The sequence below is a fragment of the Monodelphis domestica genome, chromosome 1 (assembly GCF_027887165.1).
Source record: "Monodelphis domestica isolate mMonDom1 chromosome 1, mMonDom1.pri, whole genome shotgun sequence".
NCBI classification, from domain to species: domain Eukaryota; kingdom Metazoa; phylum Chordata; class Mammalia; order Didelphimorphia; family Didelphidae; genus Monodelphis; species Monodelphis domestica.
In genome coordinates this window covers 194,626,446-194,654,315 of record NC_077227.1, presented here as the reverse complement: position 1 = coordinate 194,654,315, position 27,870 = coordinate 194,626,446, and the positions used below count along the sequence as shown (strand labels likewise).

The 27,870-nt window shown below is 36.5% G+C and overlaps 1 protein-coding gene across 2 annotated transcripts in view; it reads left to right on the top strand.

The window, feature by feature from the left end:
* Positions 1-27,870, top strand: part of DPH6 (diphthamine biosynthesis 6) — a 639,691-nt gene that overhangs the window by 555,228 nt on the left and 56,593 nt on the right. For both annotated transcript variants that reach the window (XM_007480002.2, XM_007480003.2), the window contains exon 14: positions 15,374-15,779. In XM_007480002.2, coding sequence (XP_007480064.1) covers positions 15,374-15,779 — 406 coding nt within the window. The remainder of the gene's footprint in view (positions 1-15,373; positions 15,780-27,870) is intronic.

Genomic DNA, 27,870 nt, shown 5'->3' with positions numbered 1-27,870 from the left:
GCTCCCTCATTAATAACCTAAATACATTTGCTCATATACTTATGCTGCCTTTTTTTTTTCAAGAAGAAAGCTGTTGGGGAGGCTAGGTGGCACAGTGGATAGAGTTGGGTCTGGAGTCAAAATGTCTCACATTCAGTTGTGGCCTCAGACACTTCCTAGTTCTGTGACCCTAGGCAATTTGGCCCTATTGCCTAGCCCTTACTGTTCTTCTGTCTTAGAACTGATACTGTCCAAGCCCAAGGAAGGGCTTTCAAAAAATAAAAAAGAAATAGAAATAAAGCTCTTAAGGAATAATTGTTTTCCTGGGTCATTTCCTAGTGGTTAATATATTGTCACCCCTCAAGAAATACCCTCTGTTCGTAAATAACACTGCCACTGTAAGCATGCTTTCCATTTGAGCACAAATCTTAAGTCTCTTTTCAAAACAACTTTTTCAAAATTGGTTGAATTTTGGCAACTTCTTTAGGTAAGACTCAAGCTTGAGTACATAGCATCATTACAGGTTGTGGCTTTGGAATTTGAATGGAAATTTATTAAAATTTTTTCTTGTTAGACACATTCAAGCATTTCATTTTACAACATTAAAATGGAAGTGAAAATTAAGCCCACTGTGAAAAGTCAAGTAAAAATTATTTCCGAGGTTGATATAATAATAGCATAGATTGCCAAATGACATACTGATATTTTCAAACTTATAAATGTAGCATTAAGCTAAGTAAGTCATTACCCAAACCAAATCACTTTAATAAACATTATTATATTCTTATCCAATACTCCTAAGGCATATTTGTCAATTCTACTTTAAGTAAATACCCTAAAAAACAAACAAACCAGGATGATCCAAAACAAGTTAAGATGGACAATTTTGGTAGATCATTACAGATGTCTATTTGACAACTCATGTACCAGTATCTATTAAATAAGAAGAAGTAGAGAAATTCTGTGAAGCACTCATTTGTCATCATATACTTTAATACTCAGTGACTTCAGTGCAAAGGTGGAAATAGATGAAAATGATGTAAAATAGTTTGAAACATAAGGATTAGGAATAAGAAATGATAAAGGCCAAAATTTTATAGATTACACAAAAACCTCACACCTACACAACATAAATACTTTCTTCAAAAAAAAAAGAATTAAAACTTTCTCTACATGGCAAGTACTAAATAACTTCACAAAAATTACATGGATTATACTTTTAACAAATAGGAAATGGCTCATTACTAATGTTGGAGTCATTCTTGAATCAGTACCAACTTATTAGAACAAAAAAGAAAACAAGTGAATGAAAGATTCCCCAGACCCTTAACTCACTTGCCAAGTAAAAAGCTATGTCCCCCAAAGGAAAGCCAAGTCTAGAATATTATTCATAAAAATCTCACACAAAAAGAATGATGAAAGAGTGTATATAATATTGCCTCATAAAATAGCAGAGAGTGAAACCAGTTTAAAGAAAGTCTATTGAGACCTAACTAAACAAAGACATCCCTAGGATATTAAAGGATGATATTGGAAGGAAAATAACAAATAGGAGAAAAGTGAAAAAGGTCTGCAAAGATTTTTGTAACACCGTTTCTCATCTTGATGAACAATGAAACCACCATTTAGACTTTAGCATCATAGTTGTGGATATATTTACATTGCTGAAAAAAAGGGGAAAGCAACTTGATCCAAACAAGTGAATTTAGAGAGAGCTAAGCTGGAAGCCATGCAGTTGTGAGGGTATTAAAGGATTGATTTACAGGGTATACGAAGAAGGACAAGAAATCAGTCAAAATAAAATAAAAAAGTTGAACCTTATTGACATAAAAAAATACAATAAAGGCAATAACAACTACTTACCTATAGGCCTAGTTTTCTTTGTAGATATAAAGAAAGGCAAAAATAGATCCCAACCTCAAGGAATTAACAATCAAATAATGAAGACTTTATGCAAATGACTACATACATACAAATTATATACAGGCTTACTTGGAGGTAATCTCAAAGGGAAGGTATTAGCATTGAGAGGGTCCAGGAAAGGCATCTTTTAGAAGTAGAATTTTAGCTGGAACTTAAAGGAATCTAGAGAAGTAAGGAGGCAGGGAAGAGGGAGAGGATTCCAGTTATGGTGTCCTATCAAAATCAAGAGAGAGAGTTACCTAGCCCATTGGATAGCAAAGTTTTTGGAGAACATAGAGAAAAGTTGCATGGGACCTTTGCAGCCATCTATTCCAAACTATCCACAAATAGGAATTCCTAGTACAACATAAACAAAAAATGATCATCTAGTCTCTGCTTGGCATCCAGTGGGGTCTTAATTTACTATTAATCTGGCAAAGCTGGATTAAGCCCTAAATACAATTTGAATACTCCTCTTAAATTCTAAAATGACTACATTTATCTATAATATGCAACTTATGACTGGGTAACATTACCAGTAACTTCCACCTGCCAATAACGAATTGATGCAGAGAAAAAATATGATTTGTGACCAATTTAATTTAATATTCAGGAATTATCATTCTAGTTTTCTTCATACCCCTAGACATCTTAGTTAAATACATTTCAATTAATTCAATTAATGTAAGCTTTGCAATTCCATAAATGTGTTCATTTTCCCTATGTCAACAGAGCAATTTGACCTTTATCCTGTATCTTGCTTCATCTAACTCATCTCCCAGGTGCCTTCTCCTGCTAAACCTTCTCTCACCCCCACCCTCCATCTATTTCAACTATGTTATCTCCAGAACTTCCTCTTTCCATATATGTTTTAAAGCTGATTAAATCATCTTTCTCTGACAGGTCCATAGCTGCATTCTGTATCTTTAAACCAAACCGAAGAATATTCCAACAATTGTTCTTGTATTGGTGGGGAAATCAAATTTAGATATATCCATTTAAAGGCCCCCAAATTATCGGGAAGATGATATGAGAAAGGTCATTGAGAATGAGTGATGCTAAAAGAATGTGAAAATGTTGGGCATTACACGAAATAGTCATAGATTTTTCTCCCATTCTTTTGTGTTTAAATGAATAAAAATCCTTCATTTCTATAGGAATGGCAGCACTTTTCTTGAGAGTAAATTGGAGACTTTGTTGTCTTAAGAGTTTCTGAAAAGCACAATAATAGGCACTAGAATGGAGATATAGCCAATCTTTAACAGCTCCATCACTGCACAGTACCTCAAGTTTTAAAAGAACCTAGTGTTCTCTGAGAATAGTGGGCTATGTGACATTCTATATGTAGTCATTCCCTCTAAGCACTTATCATTTGTTGTCTGAAAATTCACTTTATCTTGACTTTAAAGTTCTTGTTTTTCTTCCCATGGACAAAATGGCAGCTAAAGGCATGCAGAAATATAAAGTAATTGCTTTAACAGCATTGGCCAAGGAGAACAATGATGGAAAGTTTGTCTCCGTGTTTGACTTGACCTGAGAAAGAGTCTCTAGACTTATTTTCTAAACAGGACCTCAGCACCTGGGGCCAGCAAAGTGGCCTTTAAGGCTGAATGAGCAAGGTGTTGTTTTTTTTTTTATTTCCCCTAGTGCAAAGCTTCAGTATTTCATCTTTTCAAACTCTTTTACAGCACTCAGTGCAGAATTATATTGACAAGGGTAGAATTTATCTCCTGAAGGAGAATACTATGCTTCTGTTAAGTGCTAATATAACATTTATGTGTTGGTACCTTAATAACAGCCCCAGCTTACCTAATGAAAGTACTGAAAGCAAACAGTACTCTGTGAGATTTTATTATGACTGAAGTGACTGCAATTTGAGGCCAATTATCCCTATTTTTGTTCCCATATCAAAAACAGAGATGCTAAAGCAATTGCTACATGTTTGGTATGGAATTAAGTTCCACTATCGTTAATCTACAAGTAAGTGCATTTTTCATGTAAACAGCTCGTGAGGGTCAGGCAGAAGAGCTGTTTCTGTGAAAAATGCTTGTCAATAACTTTGTGAGTGAATTTTGAAATAAAGTGCCTGTAACCTGTCATTATTCCTTCCTCTCAAAGTCGAGAGTAAGTGGATGAAAATTGAGCATGTGAATTGAAAGCAGGGTGAGTGTTATGGCCTTATCGACTTGAGGTAAAATGACTGTTTTAACTTGTTATTATTTTTCCATTCAAAGGTCAGGCAATGTGCAGTATTCCCAGTATAGACTGCAGTGTAAGCAAATTGGTATACAAAAAGGCTATTACCCATCCCCACAAAGCAGAGGAAAATATAAGTCACAAATATCAAGTGGACTTGTAATCTCTGAGAAAAAGAAAACACCCAACAGAGTTCTGAAAAAAGAATAGTTACAGAAAGGTAAGCGTAAGCCATCAAGAAAGAAGAAAATATAAACCTGGTTAAATTAAGGTGCTTGTGTGCAGAATAGGATAGGTGAAGCTAGCTTTTTTGGTGACTATTTACCAAACACACATAAAGTCTACTTATTCTTTGAAGGAATGAATTATAACAACATAGTTTCTCTGTGAGAAACACAGATGTATTCAATATGCACAATAGGGCATGTCACTGAGAAATCAGATATGTTGCTTGAGGTAAAATGCTTCAAATCTCATTTCGTATCTAAATTTTTCATGTTCAAATAAGACATTAAGTGAAAGTAATCCTCTGCTATATTTACAAGCACATATGATGAGGTGATTTTTTTTTCAAAATTGGAATATTACTAATGCGATCATCTTTTTCATCAGGGCAGAAAAAATCAGCAAAGTTCCCAAGAATCAAAAACCTTTTCTGGTTCTTCCACATTTAGCTTCCACTTTTAAGGAAGGCTTAATAACTTGAGCACTTTTGAGCTTTATCAAGAAAACTTTCATGCTTATAAATAATCTCAATTCTGTGGAATTGAAGATATTTCTTCATGTTATTTAGATGCAGTGCCTTCTGTTTTCAGAAAAGTCCGTTCAGTGCTTTCGTACTAATACTGCCAAGATGTACCTTTGTTTGACCAAAAAGAATGGGAACCAACTGATTGAATTAGTAAAGAGCTTATGGTGTGAATATTTGTGCTTAAGTTGGGAAATAAATTTTTTTTTAACCTCTTGTGACTTTTCTCAGTAAATAACAAAGCATATAAAGGAATTGATTTTTTTTTCATTTAAACAAGTTCTTCATGGCTTCAGAATAACAACGGTTTTTTGCATTTCTTTTACACAAACATGAAATAATAGGAACATATAACTAAAAGTTTTATGTTTACTATTAACTTAGTTAGATCCCCATCAGGTCCATTTCGCTATGGCCCCCAAGCCACAGACCAAGGCTTCCAGTTAAACATATCACCAGATGTGTGAATGTGTGGACTAACACAAATCCATCCTTATTGGGAGGGAAGGGAAGTACACACCTTATTAACAGTACTTCCATAGCACTATCTTTGCATACCCAGGACCATGCATTTTACAGAATGAATATCATCCAAATAATATAGTGTTTGTGAAAGTACTTTATAAATTCTAATGCATCACACATACAAATACAAATATTTAGTTATGACATAGAAGTTCAGAAGTTCTGGAGAAACTGCTATTCCCCTTGAGGGCAAACTGTGTTAAGTCCAACTGAATTTGAAAGAATTTAGCAATGATCCCAGTGACTACTGTGTCTCTGTCATGCTAGAACCAACCTAGCTAAATAGAAAGTGGCCTAGCCACCAAGCGATGATTGGTAATGTGATATGGAAATCACTTTAAAAGACTGATATATATTAATTTAAGGTTGCCAAAGAATTCAGCTATGTAATTCCTAAATGAAAGCTCAAGTCAGCAGTCAACCTTTTATGGAGTTTTTTTGTTTGGTTTTTTTTTTACTAACAGGAGGAAGAAAGTTTGTATTAGAGAGAGAGAGAGAGAGAGAGAGAGAGAGAGAGAGAGAGAGAGAGAGAGAGAGAGAGAGAGAGAGAGAGAGAGAGAGAGAGAGAGAGAGAAGAGAGAGAGGGGAGAGAAGGGAATAGGGCTTAAATACCCCCTCTGCTTAGGTTAGGCCAAAGGCCCAAGGCCTTGGATAGCCGAGGCAAAGAAAAGAGATCAGTCCCTATCACTCATGTGACCAAAATGGAGAAACAGTCTCAGGGCCTCCACTCCAAGCAACCAGCCTCCAACCACCTCCTTTCCTCCACACAGGAAGTCCCCAGATTCCTCAGCTGTCCTCTACCTCACTTCCTGTGTCTCCCCTATGCCAATGGTGGCTCTAGCTTAACCCAGGACCGCCCAGAGGTCTGTCCCCTTTGCACATGTCTGTTGAAGGTCATATTCTCAAATAATTAAATCTTGAGCTTTGCTGCAGCCCTTCCTAAATCCTGTTACCCTGAGTAGGGTGGAGATTGTAGTTTCCAAGAGCTGATTCTGTCATTCCAAGTATCTCCATTGTTATTGATCAGGAAATAGCCAAATCCCATCCTCTAAAGAATGGTTTGAACAGGGTTGAGAAGTTTTGAAATTCACAATGCCCCCCTGAGGCCCAAGGAAGTCTAACCTCTCTGATGGGTCTTGTAAACATACTAGCTATGAAATTATAATAGTTAGAGATAAGGGAAAAATAGGAGAGATAGAGAGAGACAACAAGACCAATGTTTTGCTGGGCACATTGACAAAAGCCAATTAAGGGGCAGTCCCCTTTGGCAGAAGAGTGTACATTCAAAATAAATTCAATCAATCTTCAGTTCAAGCAACCACACCCCAAAGTTCATTCTTGATGTAATGTAGGTTTTGTGGCATCTTTCTGCAACAGTTCATTCTCTGGATTTAGGAGTTAGCAAGCTTCTTCCTTGAAGATGTTATTCAAACAAAAAAAAAAACTTTTCAAAATCTTGGAATTTTATTAAAATACAATCCCCCCTGAAGTGGGTGTTTAAAAAATTCAGTTCAGCTCAGGATGTATTGTTAAGTTATGGGGGTATATGAGTCAGTTATTAAAAGAATTCAAAAACAGCAAAAACAAAACAAACAAAAATATATAAAGGGAAAAAATATGGAAGAAAGTTAAACTTTTGGGAGAAAGGGAAGGAAAAAAAATTCAAAATCAGAATCAAAATACCAAAATCTATGTATAAAATGTTGAGTAAACCAGAATAACTTCATAATGGGCCCTTGTAAAGGTCCAATTTACAGTAATTTCTATCCCACAAGTCTGTAGGACAGAATGCAGTAATATTTCACTTACTCATTTGCAGCCAAGACTACAGGAAGTTGTCATAAGTAGGAAAGGGACTAGAATTCTATTTTGATAGGGAAGAGTCATTCCCTGGTCTGACTTTTTTCATTCTCAAGGATATAGGGAGCCAGCATGATAGTCAAATTTTTGTACTTGTATGAGTACTTCATAAAGAGTGTAGATACAAGGAAGTCCTACGACTTAACGTATGTCAAGCATCGCAACCTCTAGTCCACATTAGTATTTCCTGTTTGCTCTTTTGGTACTATTCAGGTAAAGTCTGTGCTCCTTGTTTTTATCCCATTTCCTGGAATCAGACACAAACATTAATCATAGTCCCATAACATTTTATCAATAAATGGCAGGTTCCCACAGTCTAAAGCTGTTTGGGTATGTATATTTAAACTTATATTACTGCAGAGAGAGAAGGAAAAAAAATTAATTGTATGTACCTTTTGTACAAGAAATGAGGAAAAGGGAAAAAAATTCAAATATTCAAAAGAAAAGCAATAATAAAAAAATAAGGGAAAGAGAAGAAAAAAATCAGGAATTCAATGTGTTTTTCAAAAAACAGCATCCACTTCTCAATGGATTATTATCTTCAATGCATGTGATAGGATATAGTCTCAGCAGAAAATGCTCTCTTTACATGTGAGCAATGAATCCAAGAGTCCTTTTCTCCAACCTTTATAGATGTTGGAGTAGTTAACAATATTTGGAATGGTCCTTCCCACGAAGGCTGAGTTGCTCCAGTACTCTGGAAATTCTTAATATATACCTTGTCTCCTGGGTTCAGGTCGTGAAGTGAAAAGTCTAGTGGTCCGGCTTGTACTGCAGCTCCAGATTCATGAAGTTCACGTAGTTTATGCTGTAATTCCTATATATAGGAAGCAATAGTAGTATCTCCCCCTAATAGTGATGTATATACTGGGGAGAAAGGCTTAGCCTGTATAGGTGGATGTCCAAAAAGCATCTCAAATGGTAAAATATGTAAGTCTCCTCTAGGCCTGCTTCTAAGATAAAATAGGGCCAGAGGGAGAATTTCAGGCCATTTTAAATGGGTCTTAGTGCATAATTTGCCAATCATAGTTTTAAGTTCTTTATTCATCCTTTCAACTTGGCCTGAGCTCTGGGGATGATATGGAACATGGAATTTGGTTTAAGACAGAATCAGTAAAATGACTTCCTCTATCGGAATCAATACGTGCTGGCAGGCCAAAACGAGGAATAATTTCTTTTAAAAGCACCTTAGCAACAAAAGCCGCCATGGCTCAGGTCACAGGAAATGCTTCTGGCCATCTGGTCAGTTGATCTACTATGACTAGACAAAATTTATAATGTCCGGCCCTTGGCATTGTTATGAAATCTATCTGTAGGTGCTCAAAAGGTAAGCCAGAGGACGCCCACCGAAAGCTTTGCCACGAAAGGTGTGTTGGTTAGATGCCTGGCAGGTAGAGCAGGCTGAACACACTTTAGAGGCTATTGTAGTTATACCAGGGGCTATCCATACTCACTTAACAGAGTCCAAGATGCCCTGGGTACCAAAGTGACCATTTTTATGAACAGATTGGCAAATTTGGTGATAGAAACTTCTAGGGAGCAGGGGTTTCTCTTCAGACGATACCCACACTCCATTAATCTGTTTTGTTTTAAATTTTTGTTTCCATTTTTCCACTTCCTCTGCATATTATAGGAAAGTGATAAATTTAAATTATCAGTGGTTGTTAATGTTAAAATTAATCCAGGTCCTTATATGGCTGCTAGCTTTGCAGTGGCATCTGCTCAATCATTTCCTCTAGAGACAGGGTCAGAGCCACCTGTATGGGCAGAGCAATGAACTACAGCTAGGGCCTCAGGCAGTTTGAGAGCAGAAAGAACTTCATTAATAATTTCTGCATTAGCTATGGATTTTCCAGCTGAGGTTAAAAATCCTCTCTGGAGCCATAGCATCCCGACTGAGTGACAAATGCCAAAAGCATATCTAGAATCTGTATAAATTATTGCCTTTTTCCCTTGGCAATTATACAGGCATGTTTCAGAGCTGAGTTCTGCCCCTTGAGCGCTAATATTAGAGGGCAGCGAAGCTGATCACTCAGTGGCAAATTCTATAACTACAGCAGCTCCAGTGTAACGTATGCCATCTCTCATAAAAGAAGAACCATCAGTAAATAAGACCAGATCTGAGTTGTTTAAGGGAGTGTTCAAGAGATCATCTCGAGGCTTTTCTGCCATGGACACTAGTGTTTCACAACTATGTAATGGTTCTCCTGAAGTTGGTAAATCTGGAAGCAAGGTGGCAGGGTTAAGAGTTGAACAGCGCTTCAAGGTAATGTGTTCATTGTGTAACAAGGTTATTTCATACCTTGTAATTCGCTGATCAGAAAATGCCTGTGTTCTATGTCTTAACAACAATGCTTCTACCTCATGTGGGCACATAATTGTCAATGGGCATCCCAATTCTAGATCAACAGTTTTTATCATTAGTAAGGCTGTAGCAGCTACTCCTCTAAGACATGGTGGTGCTCCTGATGCTACTGGGTCTAGTTGGGCAGAACAATAGGCAATTGGGCGCTGAGAAGGTCCCAAAGTCTGAGTTAAAACACCTGAAGCTACCCCTCTTCGCTCATGTACATACAAAGTAAATGTCTTGTTGTAATCTGGGATGCCTAGAGCGGGGGGCAGACAGGATAGCCTTTTTTAGATCTGATAGAGCTGAGAGGTGTTCTGGTTCTAATTTGAGGGGTTCAGGGAGCGAATCCCTTGTTAGTGCTATAAGGGGTTTAGTAATTTCCCCATAGCAAGGAATCCATTGTCTACAAAACCCCGTTGCTCCCAAAATTGCTCTTAACTGTTTCTTAGTGGTAGGAGAACTTAAATTTTGAATATTCTCAATTCGTTTGGGAGAAATCAAGCGAGCACCTGCAGACAGGATGAACCCCAAATATTCTACTTTAGGGAGGCACCACTGAACCTTATCCTTCGAGATCTTATGACCTCTTTTGTGCAATTCCAAAAGAAGGTGCTTGCTATCTTCCTGACATGTTTCTGCATCTGTTGAGGCCAAGAGTAGGTCCATCTACTTACTTGACTAATTTTCTGTTTTTAAATTTTATATTATCTGTATCTTGGCTCAAAATTTGCTCAAATAAGCTTGGACTGTCTACGAAACCTTGTGGCAGACGACTCCAGCAATATTTACGGCCCTGCCAGGTGAAAGCAAAGATATGCCTCGAGTTCTCATGTATGGGTATCAAAAAGAAGGCTGAGCACAAGTCTACTACTGTAAAGTATGTAGCTGTGCTAGGAATAGAAGAAATAATAGTATTGATATTGGAAACTATGGAGTGTCTTTTTATAACGTGATTGTTCACAGCCCTCAAATCCTGCACGAATCTATAGAGGTGTTTGCCATAGGGCCCTCTTTTTGGTTTTTTAACAGGCAGGATGGGCATGTTGTATTCAGATTTACAAGGGATTATTATTCCCTGTGCAATTGATGAGTTAATTACTGGGGTAATTCCCTCAATTGCCTTTTTTGAGAGAGGATACTGAGGAATGGAAGGAGGTGGGCTAGATTTAGTTTTTATCTGCACAGGAACAGCCGACTTAAGTAAGCCTACATTGGAAGAAGATGTGGCCCAAAGAGACTCCGGTATTATCTTCAGGTATTGCAAAAATGGGATGCTCTTTTTTCTCCTGACTCTCTGAGAGAATTACAGGGAGTAAATTTAAAGATTCCTCTGGTACTTCCAATGATAAGGAACCATCTGGGGAGCAGGTTATTGTGGCTCTGAGTTTGCATATAAGGTCCCTCCCCAGCAAATTTAAAGGGCAGTCAGGCATCAAAAGGAAGGAATGTTGTACCTCTAGGGGTCCTTCAGACACCATTCTAGGAGGAAGTCTTTTAAATCTTTGGGTTATTCCTGATACTCCCATTACATTCTCTGAGCCATCAGAATAACATTGTAAATCAGGTGTTCTCTTTAATACAGACCAGGAAGCTCCAGTGTCTAATAGACAATCATAATAGGTGTTACCCACCTTTAAAGTAACATGGGGTTCATTAGTATGAGGGGGGTAGTGGATAGGGACAACGGGTAGTAGGACATCAGGGTCCAGAAAATCAAAGGTTGTATCCTCTGATTCCTGTGCCCCAGCCCCCCCCCCCCGGACACCTTCATTGTGTTTGGGAAGTTCCTTGGGCACCCCCCTGAGGGGCATTCGCGCCACGAGTATTTTTTGGACAAGCACCATTTTTTATATTTTGTTGTGGAGTTATTTCATTTGAGTTATCATTTTCCCAATATCCATTCCTATAGTCATCATTCCTAAAGTTGTGGTTTTCATTGTCATAATTATATTTATTTCTATAATTATCACTTCTGTAGTTGTTATTAAACTGAGTATTCCTATAATCTTGAGAAAAGCTCTACAGTGTACAGTATTGTGGCCCTTCTTCCCATAGAAGTGGCAGGTAATGGATTGATAATTAGATTTCTGGAGAGGGGCAATTGTCGTTGGTTCATTATCATGCCCACTTTCTAATTGAGTTATCCTATCTATTACACATCTCATTTTTTCTTCATTTCCTCCATGTCATCATTATTTTCTTCTTCCTTTTCTTTGTTTCCCTTTAAAACATATGTAGCTGTTTTTCGCAATTCTTCAAGGTCCATCTCTGCCCATCTTGGACATTGTGTTCTAAAATAATTCTTAATTGCTTTGCAAGAGTTATTGACAAAGATCCTTCTAACTTCTCTTAAGCTAGTTTCTTTAGTTAGGTCCTAATCCAGGTATCTGTCTCCAAACTCGATTATTCTATCCATGAATCTGGAGGGTGTTTCTTCCTCCTTTTACTTAATTTTTTCAAGTTCCATCCACTTATCTGTATTGTCTGCACATTCCTTCATTGCCGTAAGGATGGCCTCTCTACAATGGTATAGTTGTAGATAATCCTCAGGGTTGTTATAGTCCCATTCAGGATCCTGAGATGGCCAATGTGCTATATTTCGCCCCCGGGTTTTGTTGACATGAGCAATTATTTTATTTTTCTCACGTTCAGTTAAAAAAGCCTGTAGCAAGTTCTCAACGTCCTTGTAGGACGGATTATACTGAAAAAATATGTCTCCCATCTTTTTTGTTACTAGAAAGGGATCTTGTTCATATGTGGGGATATTTCATGTAAATTCATTTATTTCTTGGGGAGTAAACGGTATCCTATGTCTTAAAGTCACCACATCCCCATTCCTTCCTATTTCAGGTACTTCTCTTAGAGGAAACAGGCCTCTAGTTGAATTTTGTACTTGTGGGTCAGTTTGACAAGGACAGGTTTCTCTAGGAGGATGAGATCTCCTTTGCGTTGGAATTTGGTTTTCTGTGGGAGAGGGAACATGAGAAACTAGGATTGCAGGGGAAGGGTTTTGGGGATTAAATTCAGTCAAGATTTGCACTATATGAGAGAAGCAGTCTGTTAACTAAGCTATAGGGAAGGTTTTTTCCATCTCTATTTCAGGGAAGGAAATTTCCTCATTCAAAGGTTCAGAAACAGTTCTGTTTCTGGTAGAGTGGGTGTTTGCCAATTGATCCTGTAAGAAACATTTTAGATCTTCTAATTGGGCTTGCATTTTATCCTCAATTTTTTTCATTTTAGCATCTCTAAATACAGTATTGAAGAGTACAAAAATGACAGTACATATTAATATAAAAAATTGGAGGTATCCTGCATTCCTCACTGCCCCTAATTCTTCAGCTGCCATATAAATGTCAAAGAATGTAGTACTCATTTATATATATATATATAGTAATTATTTCTCTAACAGTCTTCACAAAACATGGGGGGGGGGGGCAGGGCAAAGTAAAAAACTTTCCACAGGTTTTTTTTTTTAATCTAGGAAGTTGTTCCTTAAGGGAAAGGATATTTAGAAATAGCTCTCCCAGCCAGGACTTTAGGGTCCTGTTGCTGAGATTTAAAACAGCTGTTTTCTATCTAACTATCAGAGTTACACAGCTGGGAAGTATCTGAGGTCTGATTTGAACCTATGACCTTCTGTCTCTAGGCCTGGCTCTCAATCCACTGAGCCACCCAGCTGCCCCTTAAGATTAAAGGGAAGAAAAAGAAAAACTGCTGATTCCAATTTAACTTAAGGAGAAAAGAGAAGAGAGAAGAAGTTTTTTATACTCACTTGTTCTAGCAGCTGTGTCTTTAAGCTGAGTTAGCTGTTAAAAGGGACTAAGTGTTGAGAAGGTAGAGTAAAAAGGCAAGAAAATTCAGAAGTTTATTGAGAGAATTCTTTAGACTCCCGTGTGGTCAGCCACAATGTGATATGGAAATCACTTTAAAAGACTGATATATATTAATTTAAGGTCGACAAGGAATTCAGCTATGTAATTCCTAAATGAAAACTCAAATCAGCAGTCAACCTTTTATGGAGTTTGTTTGTTTGTTTTTTTATTACTAACAGGAGGAAGAAAGTTTTTATTAGAGAGAGCGAGAGAGAGAGAGAGAGAGAGAGAGAGAGAGAGAGAGAGAGAGAGAGAGAGAGAGAGAGAGAGAGAGAGAGAGAGAGAGAAAGGGGAGAGAAGGGAATAGGGCTTAAATACCCCCTCTGCTTGGGTTAGGCCAAAGGCCCAAGGCTTTGGATAGCCGAGGCAAAGAAAAGAGATCAGTCCCTATCACTCATGTGACCAAAATGGAGAAACAGTCTCAGGGCCTCCACTCCAAGCAACCAGCCTCCAACCACCTCCTTTCCTCCACACAGGAAGTCCCCAGATTCCTCAGCTGTCCTCTACCTCACTTCCTGTGTCTCCCCTATGCCAATGGTGGCTCTAGCTTAACCCAGGACCGCCCAGAGGTCTGTCCCCTTTGCACATGACTGTTGAAGGTCATATTCTCAAATAATTAAATCTTGAGCTTTGCTGCAGCCCTTCCTAAATCCTGTTACCCTGAGTAGGGTGGAGATTGTAGTTTCCAAGAGCTGATTCTGTCATTCCAAGTATCTCCATTGTTATTGATCAGGAAATAGCCAAATCCCATCCTCTAAAGAATGGTTTGAACAGGGTTGAGTAGTTTTGAAATTCGCAGTAGGCCAAGAAGGGAGTAGTAGGGTTGGAAACAGCAACTCATCAGTTACATATACAAAATGGCCTTCAGTTCTTTTTTTTTTTTTAACTCTTACCTTTCGTCTTAGAATTAATAATGTTTATTGGTTCCAAGGCAGAAGAGTGGTAAGGGCTAGGCAATAGAGGTCCAGTGACTTGCCCGGGGTCATACAGCTGGGAAGTGTCTGAGGCCAGATTTGAACCTAAGACCTCCAGTCTCTAGGCCTAACTCTCAATCCACTGAGCTACCCAGCTGCCCCCTTTTTAGTTCTAAAAAGCCCTAAATCCTACAAGATGCCCTTCCATAGAGGTAATGGCCAATATGGGGGAAAGGGTCAGAGATAACTAAATTTTTGGCCACTGACCAAAATTACTTTAACTATTAGCACTCTATCTAACAACCAAGGAGTTAATGTACCACTAGAGGAACTGAACCATATCCCATAATGACAGTCTCACTATAAATAACACCAGAAGATTCTATCATGATGTTTAATGCAAAGCAAAAATCTTTCTGAAAGACAAAAATAGAGAAGATGAGCAAACAGTTATTTCTGGTAAGTGGACAAATTTGTAATTACCTGGAATGGCAGCTGCTCAGTGAGAGACATGATCCAACAAACCAAATCACTATAAATAATAGACTGTAATCTTAAGTCTTGTTGGTATACACATGAATGTATTAAGCTATTTTGGTATATATGTGTCTATATATTTGCATATGCTTTGTTATTAATATGCATAATGTTTACACTTAAAACCTTGTCTTTGCTGAAATATAGACATTAGCAGAGTAGTTAGATAATCTTTTAAAAACAAATAAAAATTGAATAAAAACCATGGATAAAAAACTCTCAACTATTCAGAATACAAATACCGGCACTTTAAAGCATGAAGAACTAGTGATATTGTTCATATGTAGATCGATGATCTCTAGATAGACTTTAGTGAATGTTGTTCATTATGGCAGCCTAGGCTAATGCTAATCAGCAAAGCAGATAGACTAAATATGGACCCTCGGTTTCAACATGTTTTCAAATTCCTTTGCTTATATTAAGATTGTTTTGGAAGGCTTGGGATATCCATTCTAAAACTGTGGTTCCACCTGTTTTGTTTCATTTTTAGGAAGAAGACTATGAGACCTGTGGTATCACCAGTGAAACTAATGGAATCCTGGTAACTGTGGTAGTACCCCGTCTTCCTAGAGATTCTGCAATTGAGTGGCATGTCATCGCAGTGGTGGATGAACCATTTCAAAGAAAGCATTTTGTATTGGAGAAGAAGTCTGAGGGTTGTCTAATTGAGTGTGAAGCTGTCGAATCCACTTCTGCTTCCTGTGCTTCCATCTCTATTTCTCTGAGTTGGATGTCATTCGCTGCTTCTTTGCCAGATTTAAAAAAGGTTCTTCAAGATTTTGTGGCTGTCTTCTTGCAGGCAATGGGGAGACTATCTGGAGACAACGGTATAATGCCACTATCCTTTAGGACTTTTTATAAGAAAGACAGCATCGACGTCACAACCCTGCATACAGGTATGGTAACTGGGAGAAAGGAGTGAATGATGGTATATGTGTATGAATGCGTAATTTTAATATATTGTCTCTACCCAGACATCACAAAGAATGAACATGTTACAGAATGCAGGCCTGCCTTATTTGGCAAAAGCACTAGTCTATAGAGAAGTTTTATATTTCCTATAAAGCCAACTTTGTAAGGCTATTTGATCAAAAAATCTGAATCAAAAATTACTTTTTATCATAGGTAGGTTATATAGGCAGAAAAGACAACACTTTTAGCCAGTAAGTATCTTGAACTGACATATTATTCAATTCATTTCAACTTATTTTTAAGAGTCTATATATACTGTTCTAGGTGGTCGGAATTTAAAGATTAAGAAATAGCAGTCCTTCTCCCTCCTAAAGAGAGTAGCTCATGCTTTTTACAAAATGGTGAAAATTTTTATTTTCCATGGGTCAGTGTTCCACTTAAGGAGCACAGACTGACCAAATGGATTCAGAATTTTCCATTCCATTATTATCTAGCATTCCTTTGGGGAAATAACCTTCTTCATACCAGATTGCTACACATAATTTTTCATTATGTATGTAACTCTTATCACAAAAGGTATGTCCCTGAAAAACCAATTATAAATATAGTTTTCATAAATCAAATTGAATTTAAGTAAATACGGTAAGGGGAACTTACTACCTGAATCCTTTGGTAAAGCAAAGAATCCTAAAGTAAAATGTAGCGGGGGGAGCTGGGTGGCTCAGTAGATTGGATCTAGGCCTAGAGAGGGGAGGCCCCAGGTTCAAATCTGACCTCAGATACTTCCTAACTGTGTGACGCTGGGCAAGTCACTTGACCTCCATTGCCTAGCCCTGACCACTCTCTGCCTTAGAACCAATACCCAGTATTAATTCTAAGACGGAAGGTAAGGGTTTTATAAAAATAAAAATAAAAAAATAAAGTGTAGAAACATCCCCCAATGTATTTGTTGTGTATATCTTTATTTTAATATATTAAGTTTGTTTGAAACAGGCTTCATTTTTATTTTCAAATTTAAAGTGCAAAAATCCAATCACTGGTACACTGTGAATTAAGTGTCCTATTTTAATTTGATGTAAACCTTTCAAAACACTTTGATATGCATTATCTTATTTGATGCTCAGAACAGTCCTAAGAAATGGTAATATTAGCCCCAGACATGAAGCCCTGCACAAGAAGAACTCAGATAGTTTCTCACAAGGTTACATGGCTAGATCAGACAGAGGTAATCTAGAACTTAAGTTTTCTGACTTACTAGTCTAAAATTTTTCTACTCTGTAAACACCACTGCAACTGCTAACTGAAAATAGATACATAGATAATAAATAGATAATGATTCTTCATGATTGTCACTGGAAACAAGAAAGACCAAAACCTCTGCTAATAATTTAGATATTTATCTTGAATGAGGTTGTTTTTGGTTTTGTTCTCTTGAATGGTTTTCTATTATGGCATAGCTGACAATTTTGTTATAAGCGGCCTATAGTAGGGCAGGGTGCTAGACTTTAAATCATTAAGATCTAGTTTCAAATACAGCCTCTGACATTTATTAGCTTTTTACTAGTTTAAGTCCCTAGGATTTAGCTTTGAGAAATCTTATCTATATAGACCAGTTGATATCCACTAAAAGTGAATGGAAAGAGTTCCCTCCTATCTTTTACATATTTGCATAGTCTTATTAACTAAAATCCAAAATAGCTTCCCGCCAATTCCATGTAAAAACAGTTTTCAACATTTTAAAAATTATTTTGAGTTGTGAATTCTCTCCCTCCTTCCTTCCCTTCCTGCTGCCCCCCCAACAATAGCTTTAAAATACTACTCTGTGACAGTTTTAGATGGAGAGGGAAATATCAAACAAAAATGCCTATGCAAGATCATATTTTACTTTCCTGATCTCTGAAATAATTGTAGGTATATTTCCCTTTCTTGCATCAACACTGAGAGGGGAGGGAAGGAATTAAGAAGAGAGAAGACATCATACCTGTGATTTCATTGATCTAGAAAATTCCAATGAGAAAGCACTTTCAATTTTGCTGTTGTTGTTGATATTGAGTTGATTCTGTGTTGTCTGACTCTTCGTAATGAGTCTTCCTGACTCCGGGCTCAGATTCTTTCCATTGGGTCACATAGCTGCACCCCCTTTCAACCAATGAAAATCAGTAAATGCCTAGGGCACTAAGATGGTAAGTGACTTGCTCAGAGGCACACAGCTAGTATGTTTTGGAGATTGTACTTGAACTTAGAAAGAATAACTATCTACTATGCTATATTATGAACACACACATACACATATATGTGTGTTTGGATATATGTGTGTGTGTGTGTGTGTGTATATATATATATATATATATATATATATATATATATATACACATACACAAGAATGTGAACAAGGAATTCTCACATGTTCACGGATATTGGTGAAACAACAACTAATCCATATTAATTATTTGACATAAACATTAACTCTCTTAGTGTCTTCTTTTTCCCTATTTAACCTAAAGCAGTATTCTAAGAAAATTCAACTTGACATTATAGATTTAAAACACAAGAATAGAAAGCAATGAAAATGTGGCACAGAAACAAGATTTCTAATTCAAGAAGGAAGGAATGAACATATAGTCTGACAGAATGTTGTTGTTTTACTCTGACTTGTTTTAGATAGAAAAAGCAACCTGATAAAATATATTTGTTTGCAATTTGCCTGCTTGATCGATGACGTTCTACAGATCTTATAATATTCTTTGAATAAATTACACTTGTCTTGTTTAAAAGGAAATTTGCAATGCTTAAATACTGCAGTTATATGGAGGATGGGAGGAACCATGCTGAACTACATGTTGTACTAATGGCATTGGGTGCAGAGTGAGTCATCGTAGTTTTTATTTATTCATTCATTCATTCTTAGATCCTTTTAAAACTCTCAGAGGCCCTAATGACCATCGTCATTATCATCAGTGAGACATGCTTTCTGTTGAAAAGGCAATGGGCATTAAATTTAAAGGCAGCACTGAATTATCAGTGAAGAGAACTTGAAAAAGAGCAGAATCCATATTTTCTGACTGAAACACACAGAAAAGTGACAAAGAAAATGGTAGGCAAGCTTTTTTCAAAGTTGTTGACTTGATATATTTGCTTTTCCAAAGTAATCACACATGAGATATTAAAAGTATGGACCAGTTTTCCATCCTCTGGTTCAGATTCTGAAGGTGAGGTTATCAGGAATAAGATGGAACGTGTAAATATACCATTAATATATGACTTATGTATGGATTGTGAGGCATAGAATGTAAGGCTTACTTATTTCAGCTATCTAAAAACTCTCCCAAATAAAGGGGCAAACTAGCAATTAACAGACATTTGAAAAGCCAAGAAATCCAGTGAGACTACTGATTCTGCATTCCTCTTGTTTTATTCTATTCTTTGACCTTCGTCATTCTGAAAGCAGAGCTCATCAGACCCTAGTGGGAATAGCCATCTCTTTCTATCACCTTCATTCTACCATAGCTATACCACTACTTGGCCAATAGAAGGAATTACTAGGAAGAGAGTAAAGCAAATATAAAATCTTTCCCTATCCACCCATCCTATCATGGAGAGCCTAGGAATCAGAGTACTACAAAAAGATCGTGTTAGGACTCATGCTTTATTGTGTTATTTTTAAATGGACAAAATTTGAACTAGCTTAAATTTTCTATCATCATGTATATATATGTAACATATTTATGTGTATTTATGTATGATTTTATTGATTAGTCTTTATAGCTAAATAGGGCGGCCTCTTGATCTGATCTGATGTGTGAACTTAGAACTTAAATATAATTTCTTCTGACATTAATTCCTAGATTGGTTCCAACATCATGTTTTCCACTGTGATTTCCTTAGTGATTTCTCAAAGGATGGAAAATATTTTTTCACTTGCCTACAGTCTTTTTCTTTTATTGAAATTTTTAAAATGAAGTTCTTTCCTTTATCTCTTGCCTTTTTTTGTCATCTGCATTTGAAAAGGTGACAACAATTGTAATTTGTAGGGATTAGCTATATATACAGACTAGATGTCCTTCTCTGACCATATGGACCTCTCTTCTTTGAGATACAACCGGGTTATAAGTGTGCTTTTACTCTGGGAGAAAAGCTCTATAATTTGCCTTTTTTTAAAATAAAGTCTTATTGACATGACCCTCCACAATGAGGTCTAGGCATCACTCATTTTCTTTAGAGATATTGAAGGAAGTATAAGAATGCATCCTGGCACCCCTATTCTTTGATGTCTTCTCAGCATAAGGTACTGTGATGCTTCAGTTCTTTGTTTTATGATAATTAACATTTAATAACATTGTAGTACTTTGGGGTTAACAAAATACTATACATTCATTAATTCATATAATACTTTCAAAAACTCTATGAAAGGGATTAATTTTCAGATATGGGTTGAAGTAGATGACCCCAGAAGCCCATTCCAATTCTGGGATTCCCTGAGGAAAAGAAGCCAATTCAAAGGTAAATTGAATTCCATTTTGGATAAATCATCCAAATTTTGAAACATTTAAGACACCCAACAACAGTGTTGTAAAACATCATCCAAGCATCCGGAATAAAAGAAAGGGAAAAAAGCTAGAAATATAGATTTGGGAGTCATTGGGATAATGGTGATCACTGAAGACATGGCACAGGAAAAATGATCAGAAGATTTGGATTCAAATCCTGCCTTGTCACTCAGGCATTTTCCTAACATAACTAGGCCTCAATTTCCTCATATGCAAAATGAGGGGATTGAACTAGATGGTCTCTCAATTCCTTTACAATTCTAAATCCATCCTAAGTTGGTATAATCACTAAAGCAGACAATGCAGAAAGTAAGAAAAGTGAGAAATGTCTTCCCTGAAAGAACGTACATGGGCAGATGTTGTTTGGCTCTGCAGATATGTCAGCAAGTAGGTACTATAGGGCAGAAATTAATTATTTGGGTCTCAGCACACAATGCTTATGTGATTTGGGATTGTGAAAGCCAAATAGACTTCATTGTTATTGGTATCACTGAATCCTCTATCCCACCAGCCTGACAGACTTTCATATGATCCAAAAAAAATCCCTTCCATCGCAGAATCATGACAGGTCCCCATGGATAATTCAAGTGGTTTGTTCTTGACAGAGTAAACCATATACAAGGATGAAATATTTGTCACATCTCCCAGAAACTTATTTTAAATATGTTATACAGGATGAAGGTGTTAGATTCAAGCCAAGGCTGGATTTGAAGGCATTTGTGTAGAGAGGTCATAATGGTCTTAAGAAGGAAAGTAGAAATATACCATTTCAGCGTATCCACACCCTTACCCAAAGTCCTGGTATGCCCTACGTTAAAGAAAATGTTGCGTGACCAACTTACCAAACAGATAAATTAGAAGGTGATTATTTCATTACAAAAAGATTCATTGCAATATTTCCTTAAATAACAAGTTTCCCTGGTAGATTTAAATTAGAACTGATTTTTACCAAATTCCAATTTACCTTCTGATTTTGAGACCTACCTGCTCTTCCTGTGAGCATCAGTAGGATCACAATCCAGAGTGCCAGCTATAAGTTTATATATTACATTTGTAATAAGAGGAATTATTTTCAGTGATGACAGATTTTGTTTTCATTAGTTACAAAAACATAATCATACCTGATCAGCCATAAGCATAGCCAAGAGACATCAATAGCATGCAGGGAAAACTCTTCTATTATGTCTTTTCTAAAATCTTACCTCTTGTCCAAACAGCATTTTTTTAAAACCTTACCTTCTATCTTGGAATCGATACTAAGTATAAGTTTCAAAGCAGAGGAGTGGTAAAGGCTGGGCAATTGGGGTTAAGTGTCTTGCCTAGGGTCACACTAGCTGCCCCATCCAAAGAGCATTTTATTGCAATGGGAAATGGGCTTGAAAATATGAATGCTACTATGAATGGAGCAGGCCACCATGAAAGTTACCTGATGGATAGAAAGGGACGTTTCATTGCTAATTCCTGGACTTTTCTTCTAAGAAAACAATGGTGGGGATTTTCTTCCCATTTTTATGGTTTAGATAGAAGAACTCTGTTTCTATTTCCAAAAAAAAAATAAACAAACAAATAAATAAATAAAAGCTAACTAAAATAGTGTTTGGGGAAATATATTGGATTGTAATGTATGCAAGCTATTAGGCAACAATGACTTGATTCACTGTGATATTTAAAAAGACATTTTAAGAGACTAAAATAGCTAAACTTGGTCCTAATATAACATTCAGCAGCAGCAGCAGGAGAAGCAGATTTGGGAAGCTTGTAGTTATTGCACAGAGTCCAATCAAACAACCTATATATTAAGTGGCCGTTAACATTCTGGCAGCTGAATTTTTTACACCAGTTTCCAAGGTTGAACAGTAATTACATCCACTATAAATCATTTTGCAATATATTTTATAGAAATTTTTCATGCAAAATTTCTAGGAAAAAATATTTCAGACTCACCTTTTATGGGAACTTCCAGGAATGCTATAAAATTCTTTAAGATGAGTGTTTACCACTTGCATTGCCTCTAGTTTAAATATATCTAACATATGTGGTTTTAGTATGATATATCAATAGATCTTTTTTTGGATAGACCCTCTGTTCCCCAGCATTGCTAGTTTATGTTCCCACTGAACTTTGATCAGTACAAAATAAATCCAGTTGTCTTTTGCTGCTCAAGGCCAGCCTAGCAGCTATGGAAAAAATTACTTCTTCATAGTATCTTGCTTGTCTTATATGGGTCATCATCACAAGGTAATGCTTTACAGTTCTAAGACCAAAACAATCAACAAAGAGAATGTTTTTGTCTTTCTACTAGCCTGTTTTAATTGTTTCAATTCAATTTAACAGATATTTCTTGTGTATCTTTTTATGTGAAGTGCACTGTGCTATGTGTTCTTAGAAAAGTCTAAGATAAACAATAGAGAGTCCCTGCCTTCGGAGAACTTAGAATCTATTAAGGAAGAGGAAAAAGTGAACAGCAGTGATAGTAATACAAAGTTAAAAAGGCAATATTATGTGAGAAGTTCAGACCCAATGCCAAAAGGGATGTGAGGGAAGGATACCATGCCAGAGAAGACTTCACAGAAGATATGGTACTTGTCATGGACCCTAAAAGTTGGGTAAGAATCTAATACCTAAAGTTTAAGAAAATACCCACCACACAAACAAATACAGCATTATCAAGGACACAAGAATCAAAACAAATAGGGTACATTTTAGAAATAGCAAGTAGTCCAGTTAGGCTACAACATTTGAAAGAAAATTAGAGACGATAAAGCCAAGAAGGTAAATTGGGGCCAAATTATGCAGCATCTCTAGTTTGAGTTTGTTGTTCTTGTTCTTGTTCTTGTTGTTTTAAACCCTTACCTTCCATCTTGGAATCAAAACTATGTATTGGTTCCAAGGCAAAAGAGTGGTAAGGGCTAGGCAATGGGGGTCAAGTGACTTGCCCAAGGTCACACAGCTAGGAAGTGACTGAAGATTTGAACCTGGGACCTCCTGTCTCTAGGCTTGGCTCTCAATCCACTGAGACACCCAGCTGCCCCCTCTATTTTAAGAGTTTTGACATTCTTGTGGAGAATAAAAAGTTTTTGGCGGGTTGTTTGTTTCTTTTTTTTTTTAACAAAGGGTGGCATGAGCAAAGCTATGCTATAGAAAATATTATTCTTATACTACAAAAAAAGGGCAGAAGAGGAGAAAAAAGCTAAGACAAAAGATCATGATCAACTAAACTTAAGTGTTAATGATAGGAATGAAAAAGTGAAGGATATTGCAGAGATAGGAATAAGATGGAAACTGATTAGATGGACAGTAGAAAAAAAGAATAAAAAATTATTGAGATTCTTTGGAATCTGAGTACGTGGAAGGAAAATGGGATGATTTGCAAGAATAAGAAAAGAGGATAGGGAATAGATTTGAGGGCTATAGGACAAGTTTCATTTGGGACAAAGACATTTTAATTGTTGCTTAGATATCTGGGTGCAGATAACCAGTAAAAAGCTGTAAGGACATACCTTTAGTAGAGGAAAACTATATAAGCCAAAGGCAATTTCCTTCAGTGAGTTGCTGAGTTTTGACACCAAGCTAGATTTCAAGAAGGGAGATATATTCACCTAAAATGTTTAGCAGGTTCATGGAAGATAGCCTCCATGAAGTCCAGATGAAAAAAATCCATATTAATGGTGAGATTCTCTAATCTCTTTTTTATTTGCAAATGATATTGCATCATGATCAAGAACTAAACCAAACTTCCTTACTGAACTATACATGAGATTGGTCGACCCATCCATACTGATGAAAATCAAGTGAATATAAAATGCTTATTGTCCTGAAGAAAAGGGAAGATTGCATTTGGGGAAAACAATATTCAATGCTTTCAATGATCTAAACTGTTTTCTGAAATTTTTTTTATCTTTTTATCTTTTATTTTTTATAAGAATATTTATCTCTTTAACACTAGAATTTTCCCAGTGTTGCTATGTAGTTCAAATCATAGAATATCATGATTTCAGAATAATCCAAATTATAAATGATCTAAAAAGCAATGGGAAGACATAGTAGAATTGAGAAGGCTTTCATGCGTTGCCTACTAAATAGTACTTGCCAACAGAAATAACAAACATAAAGACACTTAGAGGAGGAACTCAACCTTTATTGTACCCTGAGCCTAGCTGGGGCAGTCTGTTGAAACCTATGAACCCCTTTTGAAAATAATGTTTTTAAAACCATAAAATAAAATATATAGGATTACCAAGGAAATTAGTTCTATTGAAATGCTGACTACCAAAATATTTCTGTAACGAAATAATGAAGCAAAAAACAAGTTCACAGACTCCAGATTAAAAAATGCTACTATAAAGGAAATCTAAGACAAGAAAATGAGATGATGAAGACAAGTGCTAGAAGAGAAATGGGCCAAAGATAGAATCTTGGTGGGGTACCCAAATTTAGGAGGCAGAAGAAGAAAGTGAAACTATCAAATAATAAAAAGGAATAATCAGAAAAGTAGTAAAACAACCAAAAGGGTTTACTGTTTCAAAATCCAAGGAAAGGGAACAGGAAGCAACTGAAAATATCATTCAGCAGCAGAGTGGGAAAGAATATGAGGAGTAAAAGGAGAGTGTGGAAAAACCCTATCATCTTTATATTTAAGTTTGAGAGAAGATAGGGAGCAGGCAAGGAAATAGGTATTTTCTTAAAACTCTTTCTGACTTCTAGTCATCGTCACTCAGAATCCACAGATGAGTTTTAAGATGATTGCTAGATAAATCACTCAAGTTTTCAAAACTACCAACGATTAAATCAGATATGCTTTTAGTGTGTTACATTCATGTTTGAGGGACTACTTTGTGGGACTTATTAATCTGAGCCTTTATAGAAAGTCTGAAGTAGCATACAGAGCCTCCCACAGGTAAAAAGTTCATGTTCCCTTCTAGGTATCATTATACCTGGCCCAACTGACTGACCAAGCTCCATATCATTTTGTTTATTAGCCTAGTACTAGACATGTCTTGAAGTTTGATTTGAACTCAATCGATGTGACACTGACTTCCTTGTTGTTCCCTGCACATAACAGTTCATCTCTGGACTTCAGGCATTTTCATTGACTATACTCTTTGCCTAGAACTCTCTTACTTCACATCACCTCCTTCTGGCTTCCCTACTTTCCTTCAAGTGTCAGCTGAAGTCTCACTTTCTACAAGAACACTTGGGACTAGAAGTCCTCTTAGTTCCTTCCCTCAAAGACTAATCCCTACTCATCCTATGTAGATATCTTGTTTTGTTTGCATGATTTTCTCCCCACATTAGACTGTGTGTCCCTTGAGAGTAAGACCTAGTTTTTGCCTTTCTTTATATCTTGCACGTTGCCTAGCACATTGTAAGCATTTAATAAATGTCTTCACTTTCAGTCTTCTTATTTGCTCCTTTGGGACGTGGTGATTTTGAGCAGCTAGGAGACATAGTAGATAGAGTGCTAGGTGTAGAATCAGACATCCTGAGTTCAAATCCAGCCCCAGACAGTATTTCTGTGACCCTGGCAAATCTCTTAACCTCTATTTGCCTCAGTTCCCCCTCTGTAAAAGAGGGACAAACTAGAGAAACAAATGGCAAACTAATTCTAGTATCTTTGCCAAGAAAGCCCTATGAATTTTGTCCATTAAGTCACATAGGGTCAGACACATCTAAACAGCCACAACAAACTTGGTATTTCTTACACCACACATGTAAACACCACACATTTAAACACAACCTTTTAGAAAGCATATATTCGTACAGATTAGAAACTAAAAAAACTACATTTTTCTGCATACTTCACCAGAATACAATCAAATGTTTATTTTTCTGTTACATAATAACTCATTAATATAAAATCAATTTTAATTGACCACTTTAATTTCTATCAGCCTATGATCATAATTAGAAAGTAATTTGCCAGCTTGTATTATTCTCCATCTGGTGACAAATTGAATTTATATGATGAAAGAAACAGTTAAGTCAAGAACTATTCTAAATTTTCAAGTCTAAGAAATGCTTTAAAATTATGCTAATCTATGTATCATACTCAAGCCTTTAAAATGTTGGGTATCAGTTCAGTTCTTGTTAAGTCGTGTCCAACTCTTCATGATCTCATTTGGGGTTTTCTTGGCAAAGGCACTAGAGTAGTTTGCTATTTTCTTCTCAAGTTCATTTTACAGATGAATAACTAAGGCAAACAGGGTTAATGACTTTCCCAGAGTAACATAGCTGGTGTCTGAGGGCAAATTTGAATTCAGGTCTTCCTGACTTCAGAACTGGTGCTCTTATCCACTATACAACCCAGCTGCCCATATTAAAAAAAAAAAAAGTTGAGTATATGTAGAAAGAATCTGATCATGAACATAAGTTTTAAAAGAAGTAATTTAGAAATCACTAATTCACAGAAGGATAAGGAGAATAAATTTGGTTCTATTTATAAGCAGGCTGGATTGGGGGAAACAACCACCAGTTTGTTGCTAGAATTTAATACTTGGAGAAAATAATAGGTATGTAACACCCTGGACTCCTCTAACCTACTTCCAGGAAAATGTTCAGGGAGTTTGTCTGATTCTTGGTCCATAATCTTTTTTTTTTTTTAAACCCTTACCTTCTGTCTTGGAGTCAATACTGTGTATTGGCTCCAAGGCAGAAGAGTGGTAAGGGCTAGGCAATGGGGATCAAGTGACTTGCCCAGGGTCACACAGCTGGGAAGTGTCTGAGGCCAGATTTGAACCCAGGACCTCCAGTCTCTAGGCCCAACTCTCAATCCACTGAGCCACCCAGCAGCCCCCGGTCCATAATCTTTGGTATATCCAATATCCCAACCTGATGTTACACTTCATATTTTGTGTAGTAAAATACTCACTTAGCAGCTTATCTAATTCAATCTATTTCCTATGTCCTGATAACTTCAAATATCCTGTTATATATAAAGTAAATCTTCTAATATTTCACTCACTTACGGAGGTCATTTGGCCCAGTGCAAGCTCTGCCCAATTGTGTTCATTTCTGTAAAATGTATACATCCAGGATATAGTTCCTACTTTGAAATTACTTTCTTTGCTTATAGAACATTGACCTTTGATTTGGGGGCTTTCTCCTTTGTGCATCTTTTTTTTTCCTTTCTCTTGGTACAAGTAGAGCATATTTTTGAAAGCAGAAATAAGATCTCCAAAAAATTTAGTAGCAGTTTCTATTTCTTGAAAAGCCATTTGAAACTTGGTATTTTCCTTGTTTCCAGCTGAATTTTTCCAGAACCATCTTCATGACTGAAACCCATTCTTATGCATTTATGTAGGTGTTCAATTTTTTTCTTAATTCATACCCTAACTTTAAAGAAGGAGAACTTTAGAAAACAACTTATCAGACATAACTACTATAATTTTGTTCTTCTATCTTCCACCCATTTAATAAGGGTAAATCTCTTGTTTTTTAATCGCCTTTTTTCCTTTATGTAATATAACATTACAAAGCTAAAAGTTTCAGAGGAAAAGTGTTGGTGTTTTTAACATCGTACATAACTTTT